General features: G+C 44.5%; 3 protein-coding genes across 8 annotated transcripts; 2 read left to right on the forward strand and 1 right to left on the reverse strand.

Annotated features, from left to right (window-relative positions):
• Positions 1-356: 356 nt before the first annotated feature.
• Positions 357-14293, reverse strand: cidea (cell death inducing DFFA like effector a). Of its 5 annotated transcripts, XM_086305562.1 has the most exons (7): positions 13871-14293; positions 7867-7983; positions 6866-7036; positions 6393-6528; positions 3016-3168; positions 2564-2736; positions 357-1368 (listed from the first exon to the last, which is right to left on the reverse strand). In XM_086305562.1, exons 3-7 carry the CDS (start codon positions 6931-6933, stop codon positions 1266-1268), a joined length of 633 nt encoding a protein of 210 aa, XP_086161688.1. In that variant the 5' UTR covers positions 6934-7036; positions 7867-7983; positions 13871-14293; the 3' UTR covers positions 357-1265. The 5 variants fall into 5 exon arrangements, with proteins under 5 accessions (XP_086161688.1, XP_086161691.1, XP_086161686.1 ...); XM_086305565.1 differs by lacking the exon at positions 7867-7983 and having other exon boundaries at positions 6866-7008; XM_086305560.1 differs by lacking the exon at positions 7867-7983.
• On the forward strand, positions 13001-16734 carry hus1 (HUS1 checkpoint clamp component). Of its 2 annotated transcripts, XM_086305548.1 has the most exons (8): positions 13011-13292; positions 13890-14017; positions 14127-14303; positions 14507-14614; positions 14689-14763; positions 15806-15905; positions 16125-16259; positions 16354-16734. In XM_086305548.1, exons 1-8 carry the CDS (start codon positions 13241-13243, stop codon positions 16434-16436), a joined length of 858 nt encoding a protein of 285 aa, XP_086161674.1. In that variant the 5' UTR covers positions 13011-13240; the 3' UTR covers positions 16437-16734. The 2 variants fall into 2 exon arrangements, with proteins under 2 accessions (XP_086161675.1, XP_086161674.1); XM_086305549.1 differs by lacking the exon at positions 15806-15905 and having other exon boundaries at positions 13001-13292.
• Positions 16735-16834: 100 nt separating this feature from the next.
• tubb6 (tubulin, beta 6 class V) lies at positions 16835-23502 on the forward strand. Its single transcript, XM_086305536.1, has 7 exons — positions 16835-18099; positions 18209-18372; positions 20821-20929; positions 21035-21145; positions 21610-21725; positions 22342-22470; positions 22590-23502. The coding sequence occupies exons 2-7, from the start codon at positions 18316-18318 to the stop codon at positions 23406-23408; spliced, it is 1341 nt and encodes a 446-aa protein (XP_086161662.1). The 5' UTR covers positions 16835-18099; positions 18209-18315; the 3' UTR covers positions 23409-23502.
• The last annotated feature ends 419 nt before the right edge of the window (positions 23503-23921 follow it).

A 23921-nucleotide genomic window follows, 5' to 3' on the forward strand; every position in this document is an offset into this window, starting at 1 on the left:
ATCTCCTGTTTGCACTCAGCTTGAATCAGTTAAGCAGAACAAGAGTAGAGAAAAAGAAGGAAAATAAAAAAATGCCTCTATTGTCTGTTGCGTACATTGTAGAGGGCGACTCTGCCTCTAAATGGGAACAGGAACTCCGTCTTCTCCCTCCCTGTGAAATACAGCAGTTGGATCTTTAGCTAGGACCAGTTGATTTCATCCAAGAAACGTCTTCAGTTCTAAAATTAAACGGTGGAGCGTCCCAGATATTTAAACTCTAGTGGAGTTGTCCCTTTAGTGATGAGGCACTATACAGAACTCCAGTCTGTGGGGATGAAGTGCTATGGAAAAACACAAACAGGCACAGAGTTGTTGATTTATTAGTCAGATATTTGATTTACAAAAACAAATTTAATCTCATTCAATACAAAAATCTTTCCAGCTGAAATCAGACGAAACATTCTTAAAAAACGCTGATCTGATAGAAAGACTAGAAATGCTCTCAGCTTTCCATGGAAACACACACATAAGTGATCCATATGTAGACAATTCAAACACGATCTTTATTCAGGCAGAGGAAATCAAACACAAGTTTTCTCTAGTTTGTCTCAAACACACAAACTGAGGGTCTGATCATTTATTACAGTCAGTCCCACCTCAGCAGAGGGGTGTACTACAAAGCCAGATTAATGTTCTTTTGAGCTATCTGGAGCTCAAAAGTCAGAGTTTCCTGTGTCATGAAATTGGCTCTTTTTTTACCTGGCTAAATCACCATGGTAACTGATGATGAACACGTACCCTGGTTGGGAGCAGGTTATGCTCAGAGCATTGGTTTCAAATTCAGCTGGATGGCTACATTTTCACTGATTATTTTATTTACATGTTTAAAGTCATTTTAGATTCTGTTCTGGGAAAATATGTTTTGAATATAGCAGGCCTTAGAGATAGGGAGAGGATTTCGGTCATTCTGGGGGGGGCTCTGAGTAGAGCTGCTACTTCACCACAACGAAAGGATCCAATTGAGGTGGTTTGGACATCTCACTAGGATGCCTCCTGGGCACCTCCTAAGTGAGGTATTCCAGGCATGTCCTTCTTGGGGGACATGCCTGAATCTCACCCCAGACTGGAGGCTGGAGAGAGGGATGTCTAGGCTCCTCTGCTTGGGCTGCCCCGCGTCTTGGCCCTAAGATTTGTCGAGGGAGGTAACGCAAAGAAAGCCTGGGCGTGTTAAACACCTTTGTAGTACACCCGCCTGAATGAACAGCTGAACACAAAGAGACATGGCTTTAGCGGCAGGCATTTCCGGTGAACTGCAGTAGTGAGGAGGATGTGCAGAGCAGCAGTTGTCCGGCTAGTCTGGTCAGAGAGGTGACGCAGCACAACAGCGAGCTGAAGATAGAGACAGAAAAATTTAGTCAAATAAACTCATAATAAGCAATGTTACATGAGGTACTATGGCTGTTTTCCAGTGCCTACACTGAATAAAGCTAGCATAAAGTTGGAATTCAGTGACTCTGATCAGCATCATCACCTTAAATTTAAAGTGAGGTCTGCTACCCTTGATGTAACCAAACACTGACCATGAACGCCACAGCTGCTCTGTACCAGTCCAACATTGCTTATTACTGTATATTTTAACACATCACTGCACACTGACCAGTTTAAAGTAGACTGCACTAAACTATGTAGTACTTATTGAAGTATTTATACTTTAATTAATTTTCAAGACAATATTAAAGATACATTTCCACTTTATTAAATGTCACTGACTGATCAGTCCTTACTTTTGAAAATTAACTCATCTACTTTTCGTTCTCTTTTTTTACATCTTTCTATGAATTGTTGGATTTGAATTTACTTTATGTATGCTCGATACTGTAGCACTGGCTACATGCTGAAGTGCCGTAACCACAGCTTTTTTTGACTTCACGCAAGCTGTGTGAAGTCATTATTGTGTTGCTACACAGCAAGTATCTGGAAGCACCGCCAGAGTGCACCACATTAAACATGAACTCCATGCATAGTTATATGCATGAAACAGATTTATCTGCACTGAAGCTGCCAGAGTGCCATTCTGGATTGTTCCTGAGTGCGTTATTAGTTTAAGTCTATGTACCAGGCATGACCAGCGAGTTAAGAAGAGTCAGGAGGGCCAATAAACAAAGAAAAAGGAACCACCATCTTCCTTGATTTGCAGCAGCGATGCAGAGGACTTCCACCCCACACAATAGACCTCCACAGTCACTTGTGGAGGTGGTGCTGACACTAACTGTTCTCCTGTGTTGGAGCTGGATTAGAAGTTCTGCACACCCTAACATTTTCCATGTCAAATTTTATTTGCAAGTACCTCGTAATAACTGGATAGTTTCTGCAAAGTGTTCATAAAGTTCTGTGTCAAAATTGGAGAAAAGGTAAGAAATATAAACGTACACAAGAAGTTAACTTAGCCAGTTATGAATTTGAAAGCTTTGAACAATTCAGACTGGAAACTGAAAATATGAACTACATATAACTAGAAAAGACGAAAAAAGTCAGGCTTTGCACAACACTGCTGAGACTGTTACTGTGATCAGGCTCGGCTTACTTGAGGATGCGTTTGATCCTGGTGAATCTGAAGTCGTATGAGAGTGTGTACATCTCATACACTGTGGCCCTGATGGCGAGGCAGCACAGGAAGTCTTTAGGCTGCAGTTTGTAGAGGTCAAAGGTCACTTTGGCAATCCCACTCTTCTTTGGCTGACGAAAGCATGGAATAATCTGAAACACCAACATGTTCAGAAAATTTTGATTTGGGTAAACGGCTTTTTAACTTTATGTGTTTTTAAAAACAAGCTACATTATTCTGGGCAACAAAACACGTATTTAAGAAGAATTATTTATTTAAGTTCTGATCCATTTCCTGTCTGTTTCCTGTCTGTTCTTCATGCTGCTGAAGTGTGTGAACTTCCCTCCTGGGCTCAGTGAAGAGAGATCATCTCACTTCATATATGCACACAGACACTCAGCCGCAGTGATGAACATCATCTCTGCTCTCACCTTGCTCTCTGTCCACATCTCCCCCTTCTCCAGCACCATCAGCAGTGTGCTATTGGGCAGTGACTGGAAGAACTCCTCTGAGTCCACCACAGTCCCATCCTCCTCCAGGACCAGAGTCAGGAACTGGTAGGACATCATGAACACCCTCGCTGCCTGGGACACAAAACAGGAGAATCAATTCAAAGAGTCAGAATCTGATGATTTCTTCGTCTCTTCATAACAACTGTACAGGATGACAATGTTTTTATGATTCACCTGTTCAAATTCAATTAAGGCCTAAAGCTACCATTAGTAGGGTTGTGGCCACTTTGATTAACAGGTGCATGGTGACACATGTCAGGGACAAGGTGCAGGTCAGATGAGTTCGTGAGGCACTTTGTTGAATGATTTCCTGTCTCCAGGAATGCTATGTTCTTCTCTCAGTGTCACTCACTACCTTGCTTGTCCATAAACTTTCTACCTGGTTTTGTTCTTTGGAGGGCTTTATGAATCTGGGTGACCACATCATTCCATATATCTTCTGCTGATTTATTCTTACCCACTTCTATTATAATGACAATGTTTACAAGCTGCTCTTTATACTTAGTAACTGCCACCACTTAATATGTCTGTGAAGGTCTTCAGTCATCCAGGTCATCGCAGTCTAAGGAGCTTAAAAAGAAAAGCGTCTGAACTTCTTTAAGTTGCTTGAAGATGTTTCACCTCTCATTCCAGAAGCTTCTTCAGCTTCCTCAATTCAAGCATCTTCAGAACTGAAGAAGCTTTTCGGATGACAGGTGAAACGTATTCACACTTTTCTTTCCAAGCTCCTTAGACCACCACTTGATTTGAAAACCCTGGGTCAAGTAGGGTCTTCTCTTCTCTTCCAGATCAAGACACACGTCCATTATGAGAAGGAGATGTTGGAGGCTGGAGGTGTAGGACAGAATCATTTTTTGTGTTACTTGTTCAATCTCCAGACAAGTAAATGGCCTGTATTTGTATAGCTTTACTAGTCCCTAAAGACCCCCAAGCACTTTACACAACCAGTCGTCCACACATTCACACACTGGTGATGGAGCTACATTGTAGCCACAGCCACCCTGGGGCGCACTGACAGAGGCGAGGCTGCCGGACACTGGCGCCACCGGGCCCTCTGACCACCATCAGTAGGCAACTGGTGAAGTGTCTTGCCCAAGGGCACAACGACCGAGACTGTCCGAGCCGGGGCTCGAACCGGCAACCTTCCGATTACAAGGTGAACTCCCAAGTAAATAAACAATCTGCATTGCCATTACGCCACTACAATACATGATAACATGGTAATTTGTCTGAAGGTGTTAGGGTTAGGAGGTTAGGGTAAACAGATCTGTTTAAAGGTTTGGCTGCTCTTAATCTTTATGTTGTTTGCTGTGTGGACATACTGAAGTTTCCCACTGAGAAAAATAAAGTTACCATTGATCATTAGGCTTTCCACTATAATTCCAGTGCCATTTCAACCTGAACTCATGCCTTGTAGTAGAATTTGAAGTCCTCAAAATTCCCTTACCTACCCTCCCACTTTCTCTTTTGGATGCATGGTATGTCATCTCTTTTAGCAATTCACTCATTATACAGATGTTGATGGTATCGCAAAAAATTAAATCTGTTCATCTGGACGTAGCGTTTTTAGTGGGAGAAACGTTTTGTCATCATCAGGTGACGTCTTCAGTCTCAGCTGACTGCAGGTTTCATTCTTATAAACAGGACATTTGCATAATGACTGAAACCAGCCCACTGAAGGAACAATGGGCTGTGAGGTCAGTTCCTTAATCTTAATTATGCAAATTCTCATGACCACTGATCAACAACCACTGGAGGACGGGGCTGTGGCCCCCCCACACCCTCTAGCAGATCATTACATGAAGGAACCTTTTAAAAAAACAAGCGCGTCCATGCTCACAGGTGTACACACGGGTGATCACACCCACAAACTACACCCTTTTTGGCTCCTACCTCAAAGCACACTGTGTTCTGTTGATCTTATGTGCTGCACAATAATGTTTAATATTTAGTATTTACTGTCATATTCCCATATATCATTGTGATGTTGTTTATTCTATTACTCTTGTTCTCTTCTGCTTGTTTTCTTTTTTCTTTCTCAACAGGTGAAATTATTAAAGTATCTACTGTTATCTATTGTTAGCTAGTTTATTGTGATGGTGTTGTTTTTATTATGTTGCTCTTTGTTGTTTGTTTTCTCTTCTGGGTTTTTTTCTCCATACAGGTGATCCAGGTGTTTTGTTTGTTTTTCTTTCTTCCCCCCTTTCTCACCGTCTCTTCTCTCTCCTCTATTTTTCTTTCTCTCCCTCTCTTTCTTTCATTCTTTCTCCCTGTCCTATCCCCCAGTCATGTCTGTCCCGTCTTTAAAAAATGAAAATAAAATAAATACATAATTATAATAAAGGTCAATCAAATGGACCAATATGGCCATGATGATCCACTTGGTAAAGTAAATCCGCTTGGCATCTTTCTTGGCCTTCAGACACCAATTCTGACGGCTAAAGATCCAAACGGGACAGGCAAAAAAAAAAAAAAAAAAAAGCATGCATCAGGACGATGTTGATGGTACAGATTCATAAATAAGCTGTGAGGTGTTCAAGGGCCTGCTTATTCAAGACCTTGTATGTAAGAATAATGATTTTAAATTTTATTCTTTAATAAACAGGAAGCCAATGAAGGGAAGCCACTACAGGAGAAATCTGCTGTTTCTAGTCCCTAGTTTCTAGTCCCTGTCAGGACTCTTGCTGCAGCATTTTGGATCAGCTGAAGGCTTTTCAGGGAGTTTTTAGGACATCCTGATAATAATGAATTACAGTCGTCCAGCCTGGAAGTAATAAATGCATGAACTAGTTTTTCCGCGTCACTCTGAGACAGGATATTTCTGGATAGCAGTGAGAATGTACGCTATGCCTTCTAATAATAGTGCCCAAGGGAAGGATGTATAATGTGAACAGAACTGGTCCAAGCGTGTAAGTTAAAAATAACTTTGGTGTTTGAAGAAGATTTTCATGATCAAAGTTATTCAAACACCTTTTAATACCTACATCCTGTTTAATCTCCGTAGTAAAATATTAAGGTCAATAGTATCGAACGCTGCACTGTTCCTAAAGACTGCTTAAAGAAACTAAAAAGGTGACCAAAGGGGTTCAGGTTGTAATGACGAATAAAGGTAATCATACCAAATATTGAATTTAAAGTGTGTTTAAATTGTACAAACTGTTTTTGCCTTATTTAATATTTTTCCATGTTTGCACCTGTTTCTCCTTTTCTTAACAAAATATGAAGAAATGAGAGCTGGCTCAAGACTTATGCACACTACTGCTTATTGTCTAAGAGCGTTTACAGGTTGTTTTTACCTGCTCCAGGAGCTCATCTAGAGAAGACGCAGTCAAACTTCGCCGCCGCATCCGGCTGTATGTGCACACTCTGAAACAGCGAGGCTGATTTAGGGGCAGCATGTGTCGAGAGATGGTCTGGACTGTGGACACGGACCTGCAGGTCATTCAAAGTTCACTGCATTACAGTTTGAAATCTTATAGTCAAGTCGGAGGTTTTAATAACCTCAGACTTACATCTATAAAAACCCTCTCAGCTGCTTTCACTATTTCAAAGGTTCAGCAATCCTATTTACTGAGTGGCTTCCATTGTTCTTCTGCAGTTCTGCACACACACAGCTTCCTCTGCAAAGTCTAAAAATGTCCTGGATACAATTTGACGCACAGCTGGTTTGAGTGAAATTGCCAATATTTGTCTAATCCCCAGATTTACAATAACTAAACTGAATTTATAAAACTCAACTTTAAGTTTTGATAACATTTAAAAAACTCACCTCATCAGAGTCTCTGGCAGCAGCGTTTTGGCGTATTTCACTCCGGCCTGGATGGACAGCGGTGCCATCGTGAAGTCAAAGATTCAAACAGTCAGACAGCACGCTGAAGCAAAGCTGCTGCAGCCAGAGGCAGCTGAGAGGAACTACGGAGAATCCATGAAGAATGACAGCCTGTGATTGGTCACCAATAAAGAGCAGAGAGCCAATAGGATGAAGGATCATGTAGGCATCCAATTAAAACGAATGAATGCTGCAAAAATAATTTAAAAAGGGTAAAAAAAAAGATAGACAGAGACGAATAAATAGCAGGGATCAAATGGAATAACTTTATTCTCAAAACAAAACTGATATCAATGAGACAAGAAGGGTTTTAGCTTCACATCTGACCCATAATTACAAACAAAGAACAACATACCAAGGGTATGCAAATCAAGATCAAGTGTGAACGTTACTGTGAAACCTCAGCCACATTTCAGAGAAGATTTACGTACTTTATGTAGAGTCAGCGGGTTCCTAAACTGGGGCTTGGGCCCCTTAAATGGGTCAAGAGATACGCAAGCCATTGCTTAAAGACAACAGAAAGACCCAACAGAGCAAGAACCAAATATTCACCTGCATATCTGTGAATTAAATTATGCTCATAAACTCTGAGCAGGGCTGTTTGAGTAACTGACAGAAACTCATCTCAAATGCAATAAGCAGGTAGAAACACTGGAAGCTGGTTGGCCAACACTTTTTCTAAAATTTTGGAGATAAAAGGAAATTTTTAAATTGGTCTAAAGTGATGAGGAAGGGACAAGTCGGGGTTAAAGCTTTGTTTTGTTTTTTAAAAAGGGCAAATAGCAACCTGTGTAAAATACGAAGCCAGTTCTTAAATGCAAGTCTGATGGGTTTTCCTCCTATTACGCATCGCTGTCTCTGTTGGCCCTTCAATTGCTGATTCATTTAAACAACATTTGGAGTGAAAATCAGTTGTTTTATTCACACTTCTATGAGATGACCTGAAGTGCTTCTGCCCTCTCAGCGTCTGTGCTCAGAGAAAATCTCCAAACTGACTCCAATCCAGATCCGTAAGCAGCTTGTAGAGCTGGAATGCTTTTGTTTCACAACAAATGAGCCTGCAGATTACAGGAGATCATTTTAATTTGGTGAGAGAATAAACAAGAATCAAGCCTTTATTTTTCTAACAGAAAATAATGAACTTTGACACAAAGAAAGGTCAGCAAACACACAGGACGGAAGGAAGGAAGTGTGTTTGCAGCCGACTGTGATTGACTGAGGTGTTTTTTTCTCAGCTGGTAAAGAGACACAAATATTTTAGTTGCTTATTTTTAGAAACATTCGGAACCGCTACATCGATCACTACGGCCGTCTTCTTCTGTTTGTCTACCACCACTATGTCCGGTTGGTTAGCCACCACCATTTTGTCCGTCTGTATCTGGAAGTCCCACAGGATCTTAGCTCGGTCATTCTCCACCACCCTTGGGGGCATCTCCCATTTTGACCTCGGGACTTCCAGGTTATACTCGGCACAGATGTTCCTGTACACTATGCCGGCCACTTGGTTATGGCGTTCCATGTATGCCTTGCCTGCTAGCATCAAATTCAAATTCAAATTCAAATTCAAATTTTATTTGTCACGTACACAGTCATACACAGTACGATATGTAGTGAAATGCTTGGACAACTGCTCGTGACCTAAAGAGAACAAAAAAGGAAAAGGCTATGAATAAGATAGGAAATAAATATGAAAAATTAAAAAGGGTAAATTTAACTAGGAAGGAATAGAATATAAATTAAGGTTAAAAATGAAATAACTGTACAACACAAATTAGAATGAAGGGTAAATTTAACTGGGAGAATAAGATAAAATATATAAATTAAAGTTGAAAATAAAATAACTGTACAACAAAATACACAATACACAATATAGAACTATATAAGAATGTATGAAGGAATCTAAATATAAATAAATATATACACAATAACAGCAGCTGTACAAGTATTAACCGGAAATGAAGAATATAGTGACCAGTGTTGTGCAAAACCAATGTCCAGAAAGTCCAGTGTGTGTGTAAGAACCATATGTGTGGGTCAGTACTGTGTGGTGGTGTGATTGAGAGACCGTATCGCCTGCGGGAAGAAGCTCCTCCTCAGTCTCTCTGTGTTGGTCTTCAGGGAGCGGAATCGCTTTCCTGACCTCAACAGAGAGAACAGTCTGTTGTTGGGATGGCTGAGGTCCTTCACGATCTTCCTGGCCTTGGTCCAGCACCGCCTGCTGTAGATTGAGTGCAGGTCAGGGAGCTCGGAGCGGATGGTGCGCTCAGCTGACCGCACAACCCTCTGTAGAGCTCGTCTGTCCTGCATGGTGCTGTTCCCGAACCAGGTTAAGATGTTTCCCGCCAGGATGCTCTCTATGGTGCACGAGTAAAAGTTCCTGAGCACCTTGGAGGGCAGTTGGAAGTCTCTCAAGCGTCTGAGGTGGTAGAGACGCTGTCAATTTTTTTTTTTTTTTTTTTTTTTTTTTTCATCTTGCACCCTGCTGTTATGTGCTGGATTGTCTCTGGGGCATCTTTACACAGCCTGCACCTGGGGTCTTGCCTGGTGTGATAGACCCCAGCCTCTATGGATCTTGTACTCAGAGCTTGTTCTTGTGCTGCCATGATTAGTGCCTCTGTGCTGTCTTTCAGTCCAGCTTTGTCCAGCCACTGGTAGGATTTCTGGATATCAGCCACCTCCTCTATCTGCCGGTGGTACATACCGTGCAGGGGCCTGTCCTTCCATGATGGTTCCTCGTCTCCCTCCTCTTTCTTGGGTTTCTGCTGCCTGAGGTATTCACTGAGCACTCGGTCAGTTGGGGCCATCTTCCCAATGTATTCTTGGATGTTCGTTGTCTCATCCTGGACTGTGGTGCTGACACTCACCAGTCCCCGGCCCCCTTCCTTCCGCTTAGCGTACAGCCTCAGGGTGCTGGACTTGGGGTGAAACCCTCCATGCATGGTAAGGAGCTTTCTTGTCTTTATGTCAGTGGCTTCTATCTCCTCCTTTGGCCAGCCTATTACCCCAGCAGGGTACCTGATCACGGGCAGGGCGTACGTGTTGATGGCCCGGATCTTGTTCTTACCATTCAGCTGACTCCTCAGGACTTGCCTGACCCTCTGCAGGTACTTGGTGGTTGCAGCCTTTCTAGCGGCCTCTTCATGGTTCCCATTTGCCTGCGAGATCCCCAGGTACTTGTAACTGTCCTCTATGTCTGCAATGTTGCCTTCTGGTAGTTCAATCCCCTCAGTTCTGACTACCTTCCCTCTCTTTGTTACCATCCGACTACACTTCTCCAGTCCGAACGACATTCCAATGTCATTGCTGTATAGCCTGGTAGTGTGGATCAGTGAATCGATGTCTCGTTCACTCTTGGCATACAGCTTGATGTCATCCATGTACAGGAGGTGGCTGACTAGGGATGGGTATTGATAAGATTTTCACGATTCCGATTCCATTTTCGATTCTGTTTAACGATTCGATTCTTTATCGATTCTTTTTAAAAAAGGAGAACACTAAGTTCAATTAGCTTAGAACTTTGTTTTATATCTTCTCTTTGAACAAGATAGAAATTTAGGAGTAACATGGCCTTACAAACCCAACAGTGAGATCTTAAGAGATCCAGCCTACGGCTCTTCAATGGGGTGTCACAGGGTCCCCAGGAAAAACATTGTAAATGTAAAATAATAAAATAAATATTCTTCTGTAGCAATAACAAAGTATAACATAAATTATTCTGTAGCAATTACACAAGAATATCCAGTAATGTCCCTGCCTACAATTTAACACATTCACTTACCTAAAATCGGGGGCATCTGCTGTGGCAAATGGGTTCAAGCCTTTTACCACAAACTGAGTCACTGCTCGGTGACGTTCGTCTATCCTGGCCTGAAAGGAGACGCTAACGGTAGACTGCAGCGAGAGCTGCCAGCATCTGAGCCAGACTCTGTCTGCCTCTCTCATCATGGTCACTAAATGCACAGTAATGGCAGGTTTGTAATAAGGCAGATTGCGCTAACATAATATGCACTGTTAGTTGATTAGGTGATCCGAAGGGCCAGCTCTGTTCTAGGATGCCCTCTGGACCCAGTGGAGGTGGTGAGTGACAGGAGAACGGCGGCTAAGCTGTCATCCCTGTTGGACAACATCTCCCACCCCATGCAGCAGACTGTGACAGCACTGAGCAGCTCCTTCAGTGGGAGACTGCGGCACCCACGGTGTGGGACGGAGAGATTTCGCAGGTCTTTCCTCCCCACTGCTGTCAGACTCCACAACAAAGACTTTAACTGAACAAACACACACATCCACACATGTGCAATAACACTAAGTGCAATAATCCTTTCTGGCATCGTTGTATTTTTACTCAGTTGTATATAGCATTCGTATTCTATTTTTATCTTATTGTATATTTTTATTCTATTTTATTCTACTGTATATAGTATATTATTTTATTCTATTCTGTACAGCTGTGTACTGTATTTATTCTTATTGTATTCTAATTTTTGCGTCATAACTTTTGCACTGTCCACTTCCTGCTGTGACAAAACAAATTTCCCACGTGTGGGACTAATAAAGGTTATCTTATCTTATCTTATCTTATCTATCTTATCTTATTTACCTGCCGCATTAACGGAAGAGGACGTGCAAACGTTACCGCTGCTGCTGGGTTGAGATTCACGAGTCCGGAGCGGAATTAAAAACACGACATTCATTTAAGGTTATCACGCGTTTTGTGAGCAAATGCTTTTGCATATTCGTAGTGTTTCCTCCCTTAAATGAAGTATCTACTTTGCAAGTATTGCAAGTTGCCCTGTTGTCATCCGATTTCGTAAAGTATAACCAAACTTTTGAGCGTTTGAGCCGCTTAGGCGCCGTGTTTCCTGCCAGGTAAATGACGCTCCGCAACGTGGTGACGTCATTCGGGGCGACTGGAATCGATAAGGGAATCGTTTGCAAAAATGGCAAACACTTCCAAGGAATTGAAACAGTGGGAACCGGTTCTCAACAAGAACCGGTTTTCGATACCCATCCCTATGGCTGACAACTGCTCCGTTCCGTAGTCGGTATCCGTAGCCAGTCTTGTTAATGATCTCACTGAGGGGGTTCAGGCCTATGCAGAACAGCAGTGGGGACAGAGCATCTCCTTGGTAGATCCCGCACTTGATGGTGACTTGTGCTATGGGCTTGGAGTTGGCTTCTAGTGTTGTACGCCACATCCCCATTGAGTTCCTGATGAAGGCTCTTAGGGTCCCATTGATCTTGTACAATTCTAGGCATTCCAGTATCCAGCTGTGGGGCATTGAGTCATAGGCCTTCTTGTAATCAATCCAGGCAGTGCACAGGTTGGTCAGTCTGGTCTTGCAGTCTCGGCTGACTGTTCTGTCTACCAGTAGCTGGTGTTTTGCGCCTCTGGTGTTCTTGCCAATTCCTTTCTGTGTCCCGCTCATGTATTGACCCATGTCCCTGTTCATCTTAGCCGATATGATGCCTGACAGGAGCTTCCATGTAGTACTGAGGCAGGTTATTGGTCGGTAGTTGGAGGGGACCGGTCCCTTCTTGGGGTCCTTGGGGATCAGGACCGTTCGACCTTCGGTTAGCCATTCCGGGTGTCTCTCGTTAACTAGCAGCTGGTTCATTTGTGCTGCCAGACGCTCGTGGAGTGTCTGGCAGCACTCCATATATATATAATGTTTGTTTTGTTTTTTTGGCCCACAATAAGGTTTTTAAAAGTTGTTGACTTTTTTCTCTGGAACCTAAACTTCTAAAGCCTGTTTTTTACAGGATTGTCTGAGTATAATTTTTTGATAAGATCCTAATATTACATCACAAAGTAAAAAGGAGCCGCAGCATGCACAGGCTGCTATTTCTGAGGGTTTTTTGTGTTTTATTTGGTCTACAACGAGGGTGTATAAATGTTACATATAAAAACGAGACATCATATCTTTGTGTGAAAAACATTCTGAAAGTTTTCACCAAAAAGCTGAAATTAAGTGAAAGCTGCCAAACATGCCTGTGAAGTTATTTTGTAGCTCAGTTACAAAAAGATGATGAACAGCGTAAAATGTCTGATTTCAGTATGTAAGTAAAAATATAAAGCGCACCAGGAACCGGTGACTCTGCTACAGTTTTCTGCCTCTGTACAGACCATTTAAGGGGTCCTGTTGTGGTCCCCGGGCCACTGCTGGTTGTTTTCTTCTTTCGTTGGGCGGAACAATTAACAGCTTCCAGGTGGCTATTGTTTCCGCCGGACCGTAGACACAGACGGACCAAACAAATCAAAAAGTTCCCCGCCTGAAGTCAAAACGGAAGATTAAATTCTGCTGTCGGGACGAAAAAATGAAGTTTCGGGGGAAAATCATCGACATCGCCTGTTTGAACCACTTCACCCGTGAGTGTGAAACATCTGTTTGTGCCGAGAGCCGAAGCTAAGCTGTTAGCTTCCCTCCAAATGCTGCACACAAACTGTAAAAAATAAAATTACATCTAATTAAAAGTTCCCGATGCGGGACTTTGTTCTTTCTTTAGCGTTTCTGACATAATAGGAAAAGTCTGTAGTTCGGCTTACAGCATGTGCTCAAAGAGCCGCAGACTGGTTACTGTTATCTAAATTTAACAAAATCTACATGGAGTCTGGTGCAGGCCTAATGAGTCATGATTAATTACCACAAAAATATCAGCTATATGTTTATGCTGCGTGAGTAATCTGTTATTTACCGGCTCTGTAAAAAGTTTTCCACTTCAAGTTTTCAGCTAATTTTTGTTGTTTAAAGTCAGTTTTACTGTTGAAATGTTTAGTTTTACTTAGTTTTCAACAGTTGTAATATTAACTGTAGATTTATTGTTTTTAGTGTGTTTATCGCGATCAAGTTTTTCAGAAGTGCAGATCAGAGATCTGATTGAAGTAAACTATTATTAAAACTAACCGAGTCTGCGTGTGACTGATTAAATATTTCTCCCGATTCACACCTCTGATCTTTCTCACCAGGAGTCGTCACCACCATCTCAAAGCTGACAAAGATGTGCGTCCTGCGGCTGACGCCGGACAACCTGTTCTTCGTTCTGTCCGGTAAAGTGGCCAACGGCGGCGTCAGCATGTGGTGTGAGCTGTCACAGGTGAGAGCCGACGCTTCGGCTTCCGGCTGCTAAGAAAATAAACTCAGGAACGAGTCTGAGATGATCAGGACCGTAATAAATGACCCTGATCCCGTCCTTCCTCGCGCAGGCCAACTTCTTCGACGAGTACCAGATGGAGGGCGTGTCCTCCGAGGACAACGAGATCTGTCTGGAGGTGACTCCGGAGAATCTGTCCAGAGCCCTGAAGACGGTCCAGAACGCCAAGGCGGTCAAAGTCAAACTGACCAAGAAGCACTGCCCCTGCCTCACCATCGCCGCCGAGCTGGTGAGAGCGCCTGAGAACAACTCACAGTCAGCAACAAGTTCACCTGAGACGTCTTTGTCTCTGCCACAGCTCGAATCATACGTTTAATTTTAGCCTATTATTCATAACATCAGGAGATGCGCTGCGTCATTTTTAGCTGCTTTTAAAACTCATTTGAACCTTTAATCTGAGAAACTTGAGCCCTCTTCCTCTGTGCCGCCCAGCCCACCCTGTCCAGCGTCAGTCGAGTCGTCACTCACGACGTCCCCGTTGACGTCATCCCCCGGAGACTGTGGCACGAGTTCAAAGAGCCGAGCATGCCGGACTTTGATGTAAGTGAAGCTGCCGAACACCAAATCATCCTTTTTATGAGAGCTGCCTTTTCATCACGGTTGTGTCACTGCAGGTCAGCATCTACCTCCCTCCCCTGAAGACCATGAAGAACATCGTGGACAGGATGAAGAACCTCTCCAACTTCCTGGTAGGAGGTTAAACATGTTCAGATCAAACACGGACTCATGCAGAGAGGAGCTGCAGCTTTATTTCTCTGGATTTGGGTCATTTCAGTCACATTTGTCGCCGCGTTTGTGTAACAAACTGTCCGGCATGTTTTTAGCATAACGGTAAACTCCTTTATTTTGAAATACGTGAAAAGGCGTCTTCCTGTATGTCAGCCCTCCGCCCGGCTCGATGTAGAAATATTGAACTGAATGTGAACACGATGTTTATGTCATCTTTTCCCGAGAAGCCAAGATGTCAGATGAAAATAATTACATATTTAAACCTCGTGTTACCTGCGACAGGTGATCACACAGAACCTGAAGCCTTATGTCGCTTTAGATGTTTAGATGAAATATGCTGAAATATTTGGAGCGTTTTCATCTCTTTACCTGCAGTCGGACAGGAAGTGAAGGTGTTAAGACGTCAGCAGGCGTTACAGCTCTGTGTTAAATCCTCGCTGTGACCAATGGGAACTTTTCAAGAAGCCTCATTTCAGCTTTCATAAACACCTCCAGCAGTGACTCTGACACTGAGTCAACTCCAAGAGGAAAACACCACTGCCACCTAGTGTTTGTGCGCTGAATTAGTGAAATACAGCAGCCCCTCGTTTATCGCGGGAGTTACGATCTAAAAATAACCCGTGACAGGTGAAATCCGTGAAGTAGCAGTGAATTATTATAGATGTTTCACTGCACACTTTATACACTTTTCTCCAGCAGGCATCAACATTTTCTCTCTTGTTTAAACAAAGTTCAAACCTTCATAGAAAACTAAGTCCATCATTATAGAATGAAACCAAATCAATCAGATCAACAGAGTCACTTTCTTTCTTCCAAAACTGGATGACCTTCAAAGACATGAAAAATCAACTTTAAAGAGACCTTAACGTCTGAATCTTCAGGAGAACCAACGCCTGAACATTATTGTGTGTGTGTGTGTGTGTGTGTGTGTGTGTGTGTGTCTGTGTGTGTGTGTGTGTGTGTGTGTGTGTGTGTGTGTGTGTGTGTGTGTGTGTGTGTCAGGTAATCGAAGCCAACCTGAACGGCGAGATGAACCTGAAGATTGAGACGGATCTGGTTTCCGTGACGACTCACTTCAGAGACCTGGGAAACCCTCCGTGGGGTAAAAACACGCTTTAGCTCCACGAGCAGCTCAGACCTGCTGACGGATGAGCTCAGTCATCACGTCACATCCCTGATAACCAGTTAATTCTGGGTGGCGGGGCCTAAAGTCTCACCCTCCACCTGCTGCTGAGAGCCTCGTTTATATTTAATAATTACTGATTGTCAGTGTATCAGCTGTGGGCCATACTTTTCATACATTGCTCCTCCGTCCCTCCAGGCGATGACGCCTCCCAGGATGGCGGCCCGTCTCAGAGCAGGGACCCGGAGAGCATGGTGGAGGCCAGGGTGGACATCAGGAGGCTGCAGCAGTTCCTCGTGGGGCAGCAGGTCAACCCCAGCAAGGCCATGTGCAGTGAGTCTCCCCTCACATGTTCGCACTCAGGACAAAACCCACCGGGGTCTAATCCACGTCACAGTTTAACACATTTCTCTCTCGTCCTCCTCAGACATCGTCCATCAGAGCGTCCTCCACCTGATTCTGCTGCATGAAGACATGTCGCTGCAGTACTTTATCCCCGCCGTGGCGTAGACGCTCTGCTCGGCGCCAGTCTGAGGAAGTAAAGCTGGACTAAACGGTTTCAGGTGTTTCATCACATGGACACAAAGCTGAGCGCGCCTGTGCTCCGTCTGACGGAGGCTCTCCTCTCTGACCTGTGATGGTGTTGGAGGCGACGCAGGACGGAGGAGCTTTGGACCGCTGAGATAAAGAGTCTGTGTTTGGGAGACGTTTCGACGGTTTTTGATTAAAAGTGTTTGAAAATAAAAACGTTTGAATATGTAAGTTCCTTTTTTAAAAAGTGACAATAAAATAAAAACTGAAGTATAAACATTTTGTCTGCTGCAGCTGCAGGTCTGGATGTCCTGAAACCCTCTGAAGCTGTGATGGATGGGACGGTTTCTGAAACCACCCTCCATCATTCTGTCACAGTTTGGCTTGTTTTAAGTGTATCAGTGGGTCCAGGAGAAATCTGCTTGTCCCTGATCAGGTTTGTTCCAAAGTCCACAGAGCCTCGAATCTCACCAGACGCATTTCAGAAGGAGAACTTTACCCTCCACAAAGACTCCGAGGTGATGGTAACACTGGTGAACCTGGTTATCGAGCTGCCACGCCCCTAATAATGCAAACTCCAATTGAAACAGGTGAGTTATTAAAGCATTCGTACTGCACAGGTGTTATAAAGGGGACAGTTTGTGTATCAGGCTGTAAACATGTTTAATTCTGCTGTAAAGTTTTAACGTGGCAGTCTGAGGACTGGCTCACTGCTGCCTCTGCTGGACATCAGAGGAACTCCCGTTTTTGTCTTGGCTTTATGTTCATTTTTACAGCTTTACTTTGGTTTTTTTCAGACAGGATGTAGAAAATGTCTCCTGTTGCTAATTCTGCTCCCTGTGTTTCTCCGAGTCTTCCAGCAGGGGGCAGCACACCCAAACCTCTCAGCGCCTCATGTTGGCTGGAGGAGACCTTCAGAGTTGGATGTGTGGAGGCTGTGGTGCAGACACTTTTCTTTGTTTCATATGCGGCTGCAGGTTCCTGAGTGACGTAGGTCACGCCTCCTCTTCCTCCCCCCACTGTGTCTGAAGGAGGATCGGTCACGGAGCAAAGCTCCTGTTTTACAGCCTTTGCTGTAAACTGACACTGCTGCTGGCCTCAGCAACAGCTGACCGTGCTTCATCATCATCATCCCACTCTGAGAGACGGTCTGCGCATGCTCAATCAGCTTCCAGCTCCGCGGACACCTGTTTACTCATGAGTGTTTGCTTTAACTGTCAAAGCAATTATTTTGAAAATCTGATATATGTTAAAGTTGAACATGTATCAGATTTTCAAAATAATTATACGATAATTCATCTGCGCAGCCGTGTCAGAGTTTCACAATAAAAAGAATTTTAAAAATGATTTTAAATGTCAGGATATCCGGATGAAATCCTCCACGTACTTCACCGGCGTGATCAGATTGTAGGAGTTACAAAATAAAAGCCGCAGTTTACAGAGATGCGCAAGGATGCGTTAAAGTGTCAGATTTTCAAAATAAATTCCTGCCATTTATTTCGTAGTAAGTTTAAATTCTTTCCCCTTTATCAGCTGTTCTTCTGAACAACCACGAGGAGCCTCCGTCACTCCAGCTGTTTCACGCAGACTGTCCACAGTGATCACAGCCTGCCCGAGAGCGTCCGCGTGTTTTACCTGACAGGTGGTGTTTTAAACGCAGTGGGCTCTGCTGTGAGTGTGAGCTCATTGCTGGACACAGGTTCATGCTGACTGGGACAAACTGGACCGTGACCCCCACTCCTCCCCCCCAGGGCGTGGTGACGTGAACGCGCCTGACAGGAGGAGAAGATGAAGCAGGACGCGCGCTCCCGCTCCGCAGACTCACAGCAGAGCTTCAGCGGACACACGCGGAGGAACCATGAGGGAGATCGTTCACATCCAAGCGGGACAGTGCGGGAACCAGATCGGGACCAAGGTAGGGACCACGCCACGCTGATTCACAGCTTCGCACCTGCGGGGCGTCATGAAACGACTGTGAACAAACCAATCAGAGACACCGCGAGGGCTTCACGTACATTATCACTACCGTGGGGTTAGTGCGGGAACAGCAGAGGAGACGTGAATCACACTCGTTACTTTTTATTTAAGTAAAATCTTTCAAACGTAGCAGCGAGTGGGATGCGCCTCTGGAACCCGCTGCAGTAGAGTACAGAGTAGAGTACAGAGTAGAGTGCAGAGTAGAATACAGAGTAGAGTACAGAGTAGAATACAGAGGGAATAATAAAAGTTCATCTAGAGTACATGTGGTGAGGGAGAGAGAAGTGAACTCTGTGAGCCACCCAGAGACTATTCAAGGAATCCACAGACACACAGACACACACTTACACACAGACACACACTTACACACACAGACACACACTTACACACAGACACACACTTACACACAGACACACACTTACACACACAGACACACACTTACACACAGACACACACTTACACACACAGACACACACTTACACACAGACACACACACTTACACACAGACACACACAGACACACACTTACACACAGACACACACTTACACACACAGACACACACTTACACACAGACACACACAGACACACACTTACACACAGACACACACTTACACACACAGACACACACTTACACACAGACACACACAGACACACACTTACACACAGACACACACTTACACACACAGACACACACAGACACACACTTACACACAGACACACACTTACACACAGACACACACTCTTCTCTCGGCTGGAAGTCAGAGATGAACACGCACAGATTGTTAATCTTTTTGAGTTCGTTAAAACTGTGAAGGGTAAATTGTGGAGTTTTTGTGGTTCTTCCTGGTTATTTTGTTCGTTTATTGCAACAAGCCGGTGCCTCCTTCCTGTTAGCACAGACACTGATGTGTAACAGGGTGGTGTTGGTGCAATAACGGAGCAAAGCCTCCACCTCTGTGTAAGCTTACTGACAAGGTGTCCAGGTTAGGTTGTAACTCAAAGAACGGCAGCTTCGTTCATCGAGTCGGAGACGCTAGAACGTGTCTGACACTTTGAACAAGATAAACTGTCCCAGTTGGATTGGTACCCAGTGGAGTACAGCAGGATTACAGCACTCTGAACTAGTTTCAATTCAACGATTGCAGCTCTGACAGCAACCTCAGAAAATCTTTCAAAAATAATCACTGAAAACAACAGATTAAAGGCGTGAGGCTCTCACCTCAGTGCAGCCACTCAACTCTCTAAAATCTCCCAGTTTCCTTAGAATTTACTGGCTTGTTCTTTCATTTTCTCACACTTTCCTTCCCTGTTGCCATCCGAGCTTTTAGCCTCCATCAGAATCTCCATCAGACCCACTAACTCAATCTGAGGGACTAACTCGTCCCTCAGATTGAGTTAGTGGTTTTTTTTAGTGTTTTTCTTCTTTCTTTTGTTTTGTTTTGGGTTTTTAGTGCATAGAAAGCTAAAAAAAAACCTACGAAGAACCTCAGACTGATTAAACAAAGCTCATTAGGTGAGAGGTATCACAGCCTGTGCTCATTTATAAGTAAAGATTTATTTTAATTTTATTTGTAATTTCAAGATTAGGCCTCAAACTTTCCTTTTTAGTGCTGGACCAGCTGACCCTGAATCCTCCCTTAGTTATGCTGCAATAGACGTAGGCTGCCGGGGATTCCCATGATGCACTGGGTGTTTCTTCTTCACTCACTATGTATTAACAGACCTCTCTGCATTGAATCATATCTGTTATTAACCTCTGTCTCTCTTCCACAGCATGTCTTTATCCTGTCTTCCTTCTCTCACCCCAACCAATCACAGCAGATGGCCCCGCCCCTCCCTGAGCCTGGTTCTGCCGGAGGTTTCTTCCTGTTAAAAGGGAGTTTTTCCTTCCCACTGTCGCCAAAGTGCTGCTCATAGGGGGTCATGTGATTGTTGGCTTTTTCTCTGTATGTATTATTGGAGGGTCTACCTTACAATATAAAGCGCCTTGAGGCGACTGTTGTTGTGATTTGATGCTGTATAAATTAAATTGAAGTCCTTGACACATCTTTAGCCGCCCTCTTCCCATTGAACAGAGCTCTGAGTTAGCTGCGGTGGTTTTCACACGCTGCAGTATGAGGTGTCAGATCAAGTCCGTTTAATTTACAGTAATGGTTAAAATCAGGGGGTGACGCGTGCTGCATTCAGGCTTCAGTAAAATGTGGGAGAGTCTGTTTCTTACAGCTTTTATGTTCTTATAAACTAAACTTTTTGGCCTTCAGGAGGAAGCTGTGAAGGTTTTAGAGCAAACATTTAACCTTGGACATCGGTGAGTCAGTGAACGCACCACAGAGTCAGGAAGTTGCTGAATCACCAATGCTTCTCTCTCTCTCTGTGACTCGCTCAGTTCTGGGAAGTGATCAGTGACGAGCACGGCATCGACCCCGCAGGGAACTATGTGGGTGACTCAAGTCTGCAGCTGGACAGAGTCAACGTCTACTACAACGAGGCCTCCTGTAAGTGCAGAGGAGAGTGAGTCACCTTCCGTTCAGGGTGATGAGATCACTTAGACTCCTGCTCAACTTTGGTGCACAAAGGTAACCACTCCCCTCTGTGTGCAGCGCATAAATACGTCCCCCGGGCCGTGCTGGTCGACCTGGAACCGGGAACCATGGACAGCGTGCGCTCGGGAGCCTTCGGACAACTCTTCAGACCAGATAACTTCATCTTTGGTAACCTCAGCAGACACGATCAGAACACGCCAATCAGCTCTAAACTTATGAAGTAGTTTAGTCTCATCCTTTATCCTGATCCTGCAGAGCTGCGGGTCTTTATTTAGCAGCAGTGTTTGACCCACCTGACGAGGCCGAGCACAGAATTCCTGCTCGGCGAGCTGCAGCGAAACTTTCCAGCATTAAATCGTCCGAGTAAACAGACTGACACGTCTGCAGCGTCTCTTATATAAACTATGTCTGAGCAGAAGATGAAGCAGAGGTTTCAGACACACACACACACACACACACACACACACACACACACACACACACACACACACACACACACACACACACACACTCCTACTGTCCACTAGCTGAGAAATGGGTCACCACCAGCAACTGTGTGTGTGTCCATCTGTCGCAGTGATCAGTTTACATTTCACAGATGCATTTTCCCCTTTCTGATTGGCTGTCTGCAGGTCAGACAGGCGCAGGGAACAACTGGGCCAAAGGTCACTACACGGAAGGGGCGGAGCTTGTGGACTCTGTCCTGGACATAGTGAGGAAGGAGTGCGAGCACTGCGACTGTCTCCAGGTGAGTCATCTTTATGTGACCGACGCAGCCTTATTGGCTGAGTTTAACCTCAGTGGGTGGAGCTAAACCTTTTCTTCTTCAGCGTTCCTGCTTTAGTTTTTACGATTCATTGAACAACAAGATGCAGGATCATTAAAGTTTTCTCGAGACTGTGTTTTTCCTCACCGGCAGATTCACGTTTATGATTTGGACTCAAATTTCAGCTGAATTTAGTTCACGTTAGCGCTACATGCTAACAAATCTATTTGGACTCATGTTGTATGATGTTGGAAATATTTTATCCAGTCTCAGTTCTTCATCATAAATATAACGTATAGACCGTTGGGACGTTATGTTTCGGTCGTTGCAACGCTGCCAGGTCACACCTCAGACTGTGCAGGAGTTCAGCGATGCTCTGATCTGCGAGGACGCCCCCCAGGACACCATCCGTTGTCTCATTAGTGAAATTTTGGTAACGTGGACTGACTTCTGGGGTTGTTCAAGAATGTCAGTTTTCTAGTGATGGTGCCTTTAGGATAAACTGTGAACAGCATGTTTGTTCATGACACTGAGCTCCATCCTTGCACCGGTTGTCTGTCTCCTCACCGTTTACTGTAAGACGAAACTTCTCTTGCAGGGCTTCCAGCTGACTCACTCTCTGGGAGGGGGCACTGGCTCGGGGATGGGCACCCTGCTGATCAGCAAGATCCGGGAGGAGTACCCCGACCGGATCATGAACACCTTCAGCGTCATGCCCTCACCGAAGGTAGGAGGAGGAAATTTTGTCCGTCTGTCCCACATTTCCCAACGTGTTTGTTCGGATGCTTAATAAACATAAATACCGACTCGCCTCTTCTCACGTCCCGTCTGTCTTTGGTCCGTCAGGTGTCGGACACAGTGGTGGAGCCTTACAACGCCACCCTGTCGGTGCACCAGCTGGTAGAAAACACAGATGAGACCTACTGCATCGACAACGAGGCCCTTTACGACATCTGCTTCCGCACTCTTAAACTCACCACCCCCACCTACGGCGACCTCAACCACCTGGTGTCAGCCACCATGAGCGGCGTGACGACCTCGCTCCGTTTCCCCGGACAGCTCAACGCAGATCTCCGCAAGCTGGCCGTGAACATGGTTCCTTTCCCCAGGCTGCACTTCTTCATGCCGGGGTTTGCTCCTCTGACAGCGCGGGGCAGCCAGCAGTATCGAGCGCTCACTGTTCCCGAGCTCACCCAGCAGATGTTTGACGCCAGGAACATGATGGCGGCTTGCGACCCTCGCCACGGACGCTATCTGACCGTGGCCACCGTCTTCCGGGGGCCCATGTCCATGAAGGAGGTGGACGAGCAGATGCTGAATATCCAGAACAAGAACAGCAGCTACTTCGTGGAGTGGATCCCCAACAACGTGAAGGTGGCCGTCTGCGACATCGCTCCCCGAGGGCTCAAGATGGCCGCCACCTTCATCGGCAACAGCACCGCCATCCAGGAGCTGTTCAAGCGGATCTCTGAGCAGTTCTCGGCCATGTTCCGCCGAAAGGCGTTTCTGCACTGGTTCACCGGCGAGGGCATGGACGAGATGGAGTTCACGGAGGCGGAAAGCAACATGAACGACCTGGTGTCCGAGTACCAGCAGTACCAGGAAGCCACCGCCAACGACGGCGAGGAGAACTTTGAGGACGAGGAGGATGAGATCAACGAGTAAGAGTATGGAGGACCACAAGAGCCACACGTATCGAAATAAAGAAATCTGTGCTTAAATAATGAATTGTACAATAAATTCTGCATTTGTAAATTCATTCATGAATTCATTTTTACATTATTTATTCCAACATTACTAAAGTAATTTCTTATTTAATAATTTTATTTTAAATAAAAACATTATTTTTAAATATATTTTTAAAATGAATTATTAATCCATTAATAAATACTTCAAATTGAAAATGAATTTCACAAAAGAAGAATTAAACATTGAAAACCTCGTCTCAAACACCGTTTTTGAATTACATATTAAAAACAGATGTTTGTTAAAACACGAAAAGAGAAACGAGTTAAATGGTTTCTGGCACTTAAAAGGGCGATTCCACTCATTGTGTTTGTACAAAGGCCGTTCAGCCCCGGGATTTACACTGGGCTCCACGCGGACATGTGAAGAATGAAGGTGCAGTGAAACGTAGAGCTGGACCTCCCAGTGTGCACCTGCCTGACCACCTGTGAA

The sequence above is a fragment of the Aulonocara sp. 'chitande type north' Nkhata Bay genome, linkage group LG9, assembly GCF_057382095.1.
Source record: "Aulonocara sp. 'chitande type north' Nkhata Bay isolate Kocher_YH1m ecotype deep benthic linkage group LG9, A_spYH_male_GT1.1, whole genome shotgun sequence".
Lineage (NCBI taxonomy): Eukaryota > Metazoa > Chordata > Actinopteri > Cichliformes > Cichlidae > Aulonocara > Aulonocara sp. 'chitande type north' Nkhata Bay.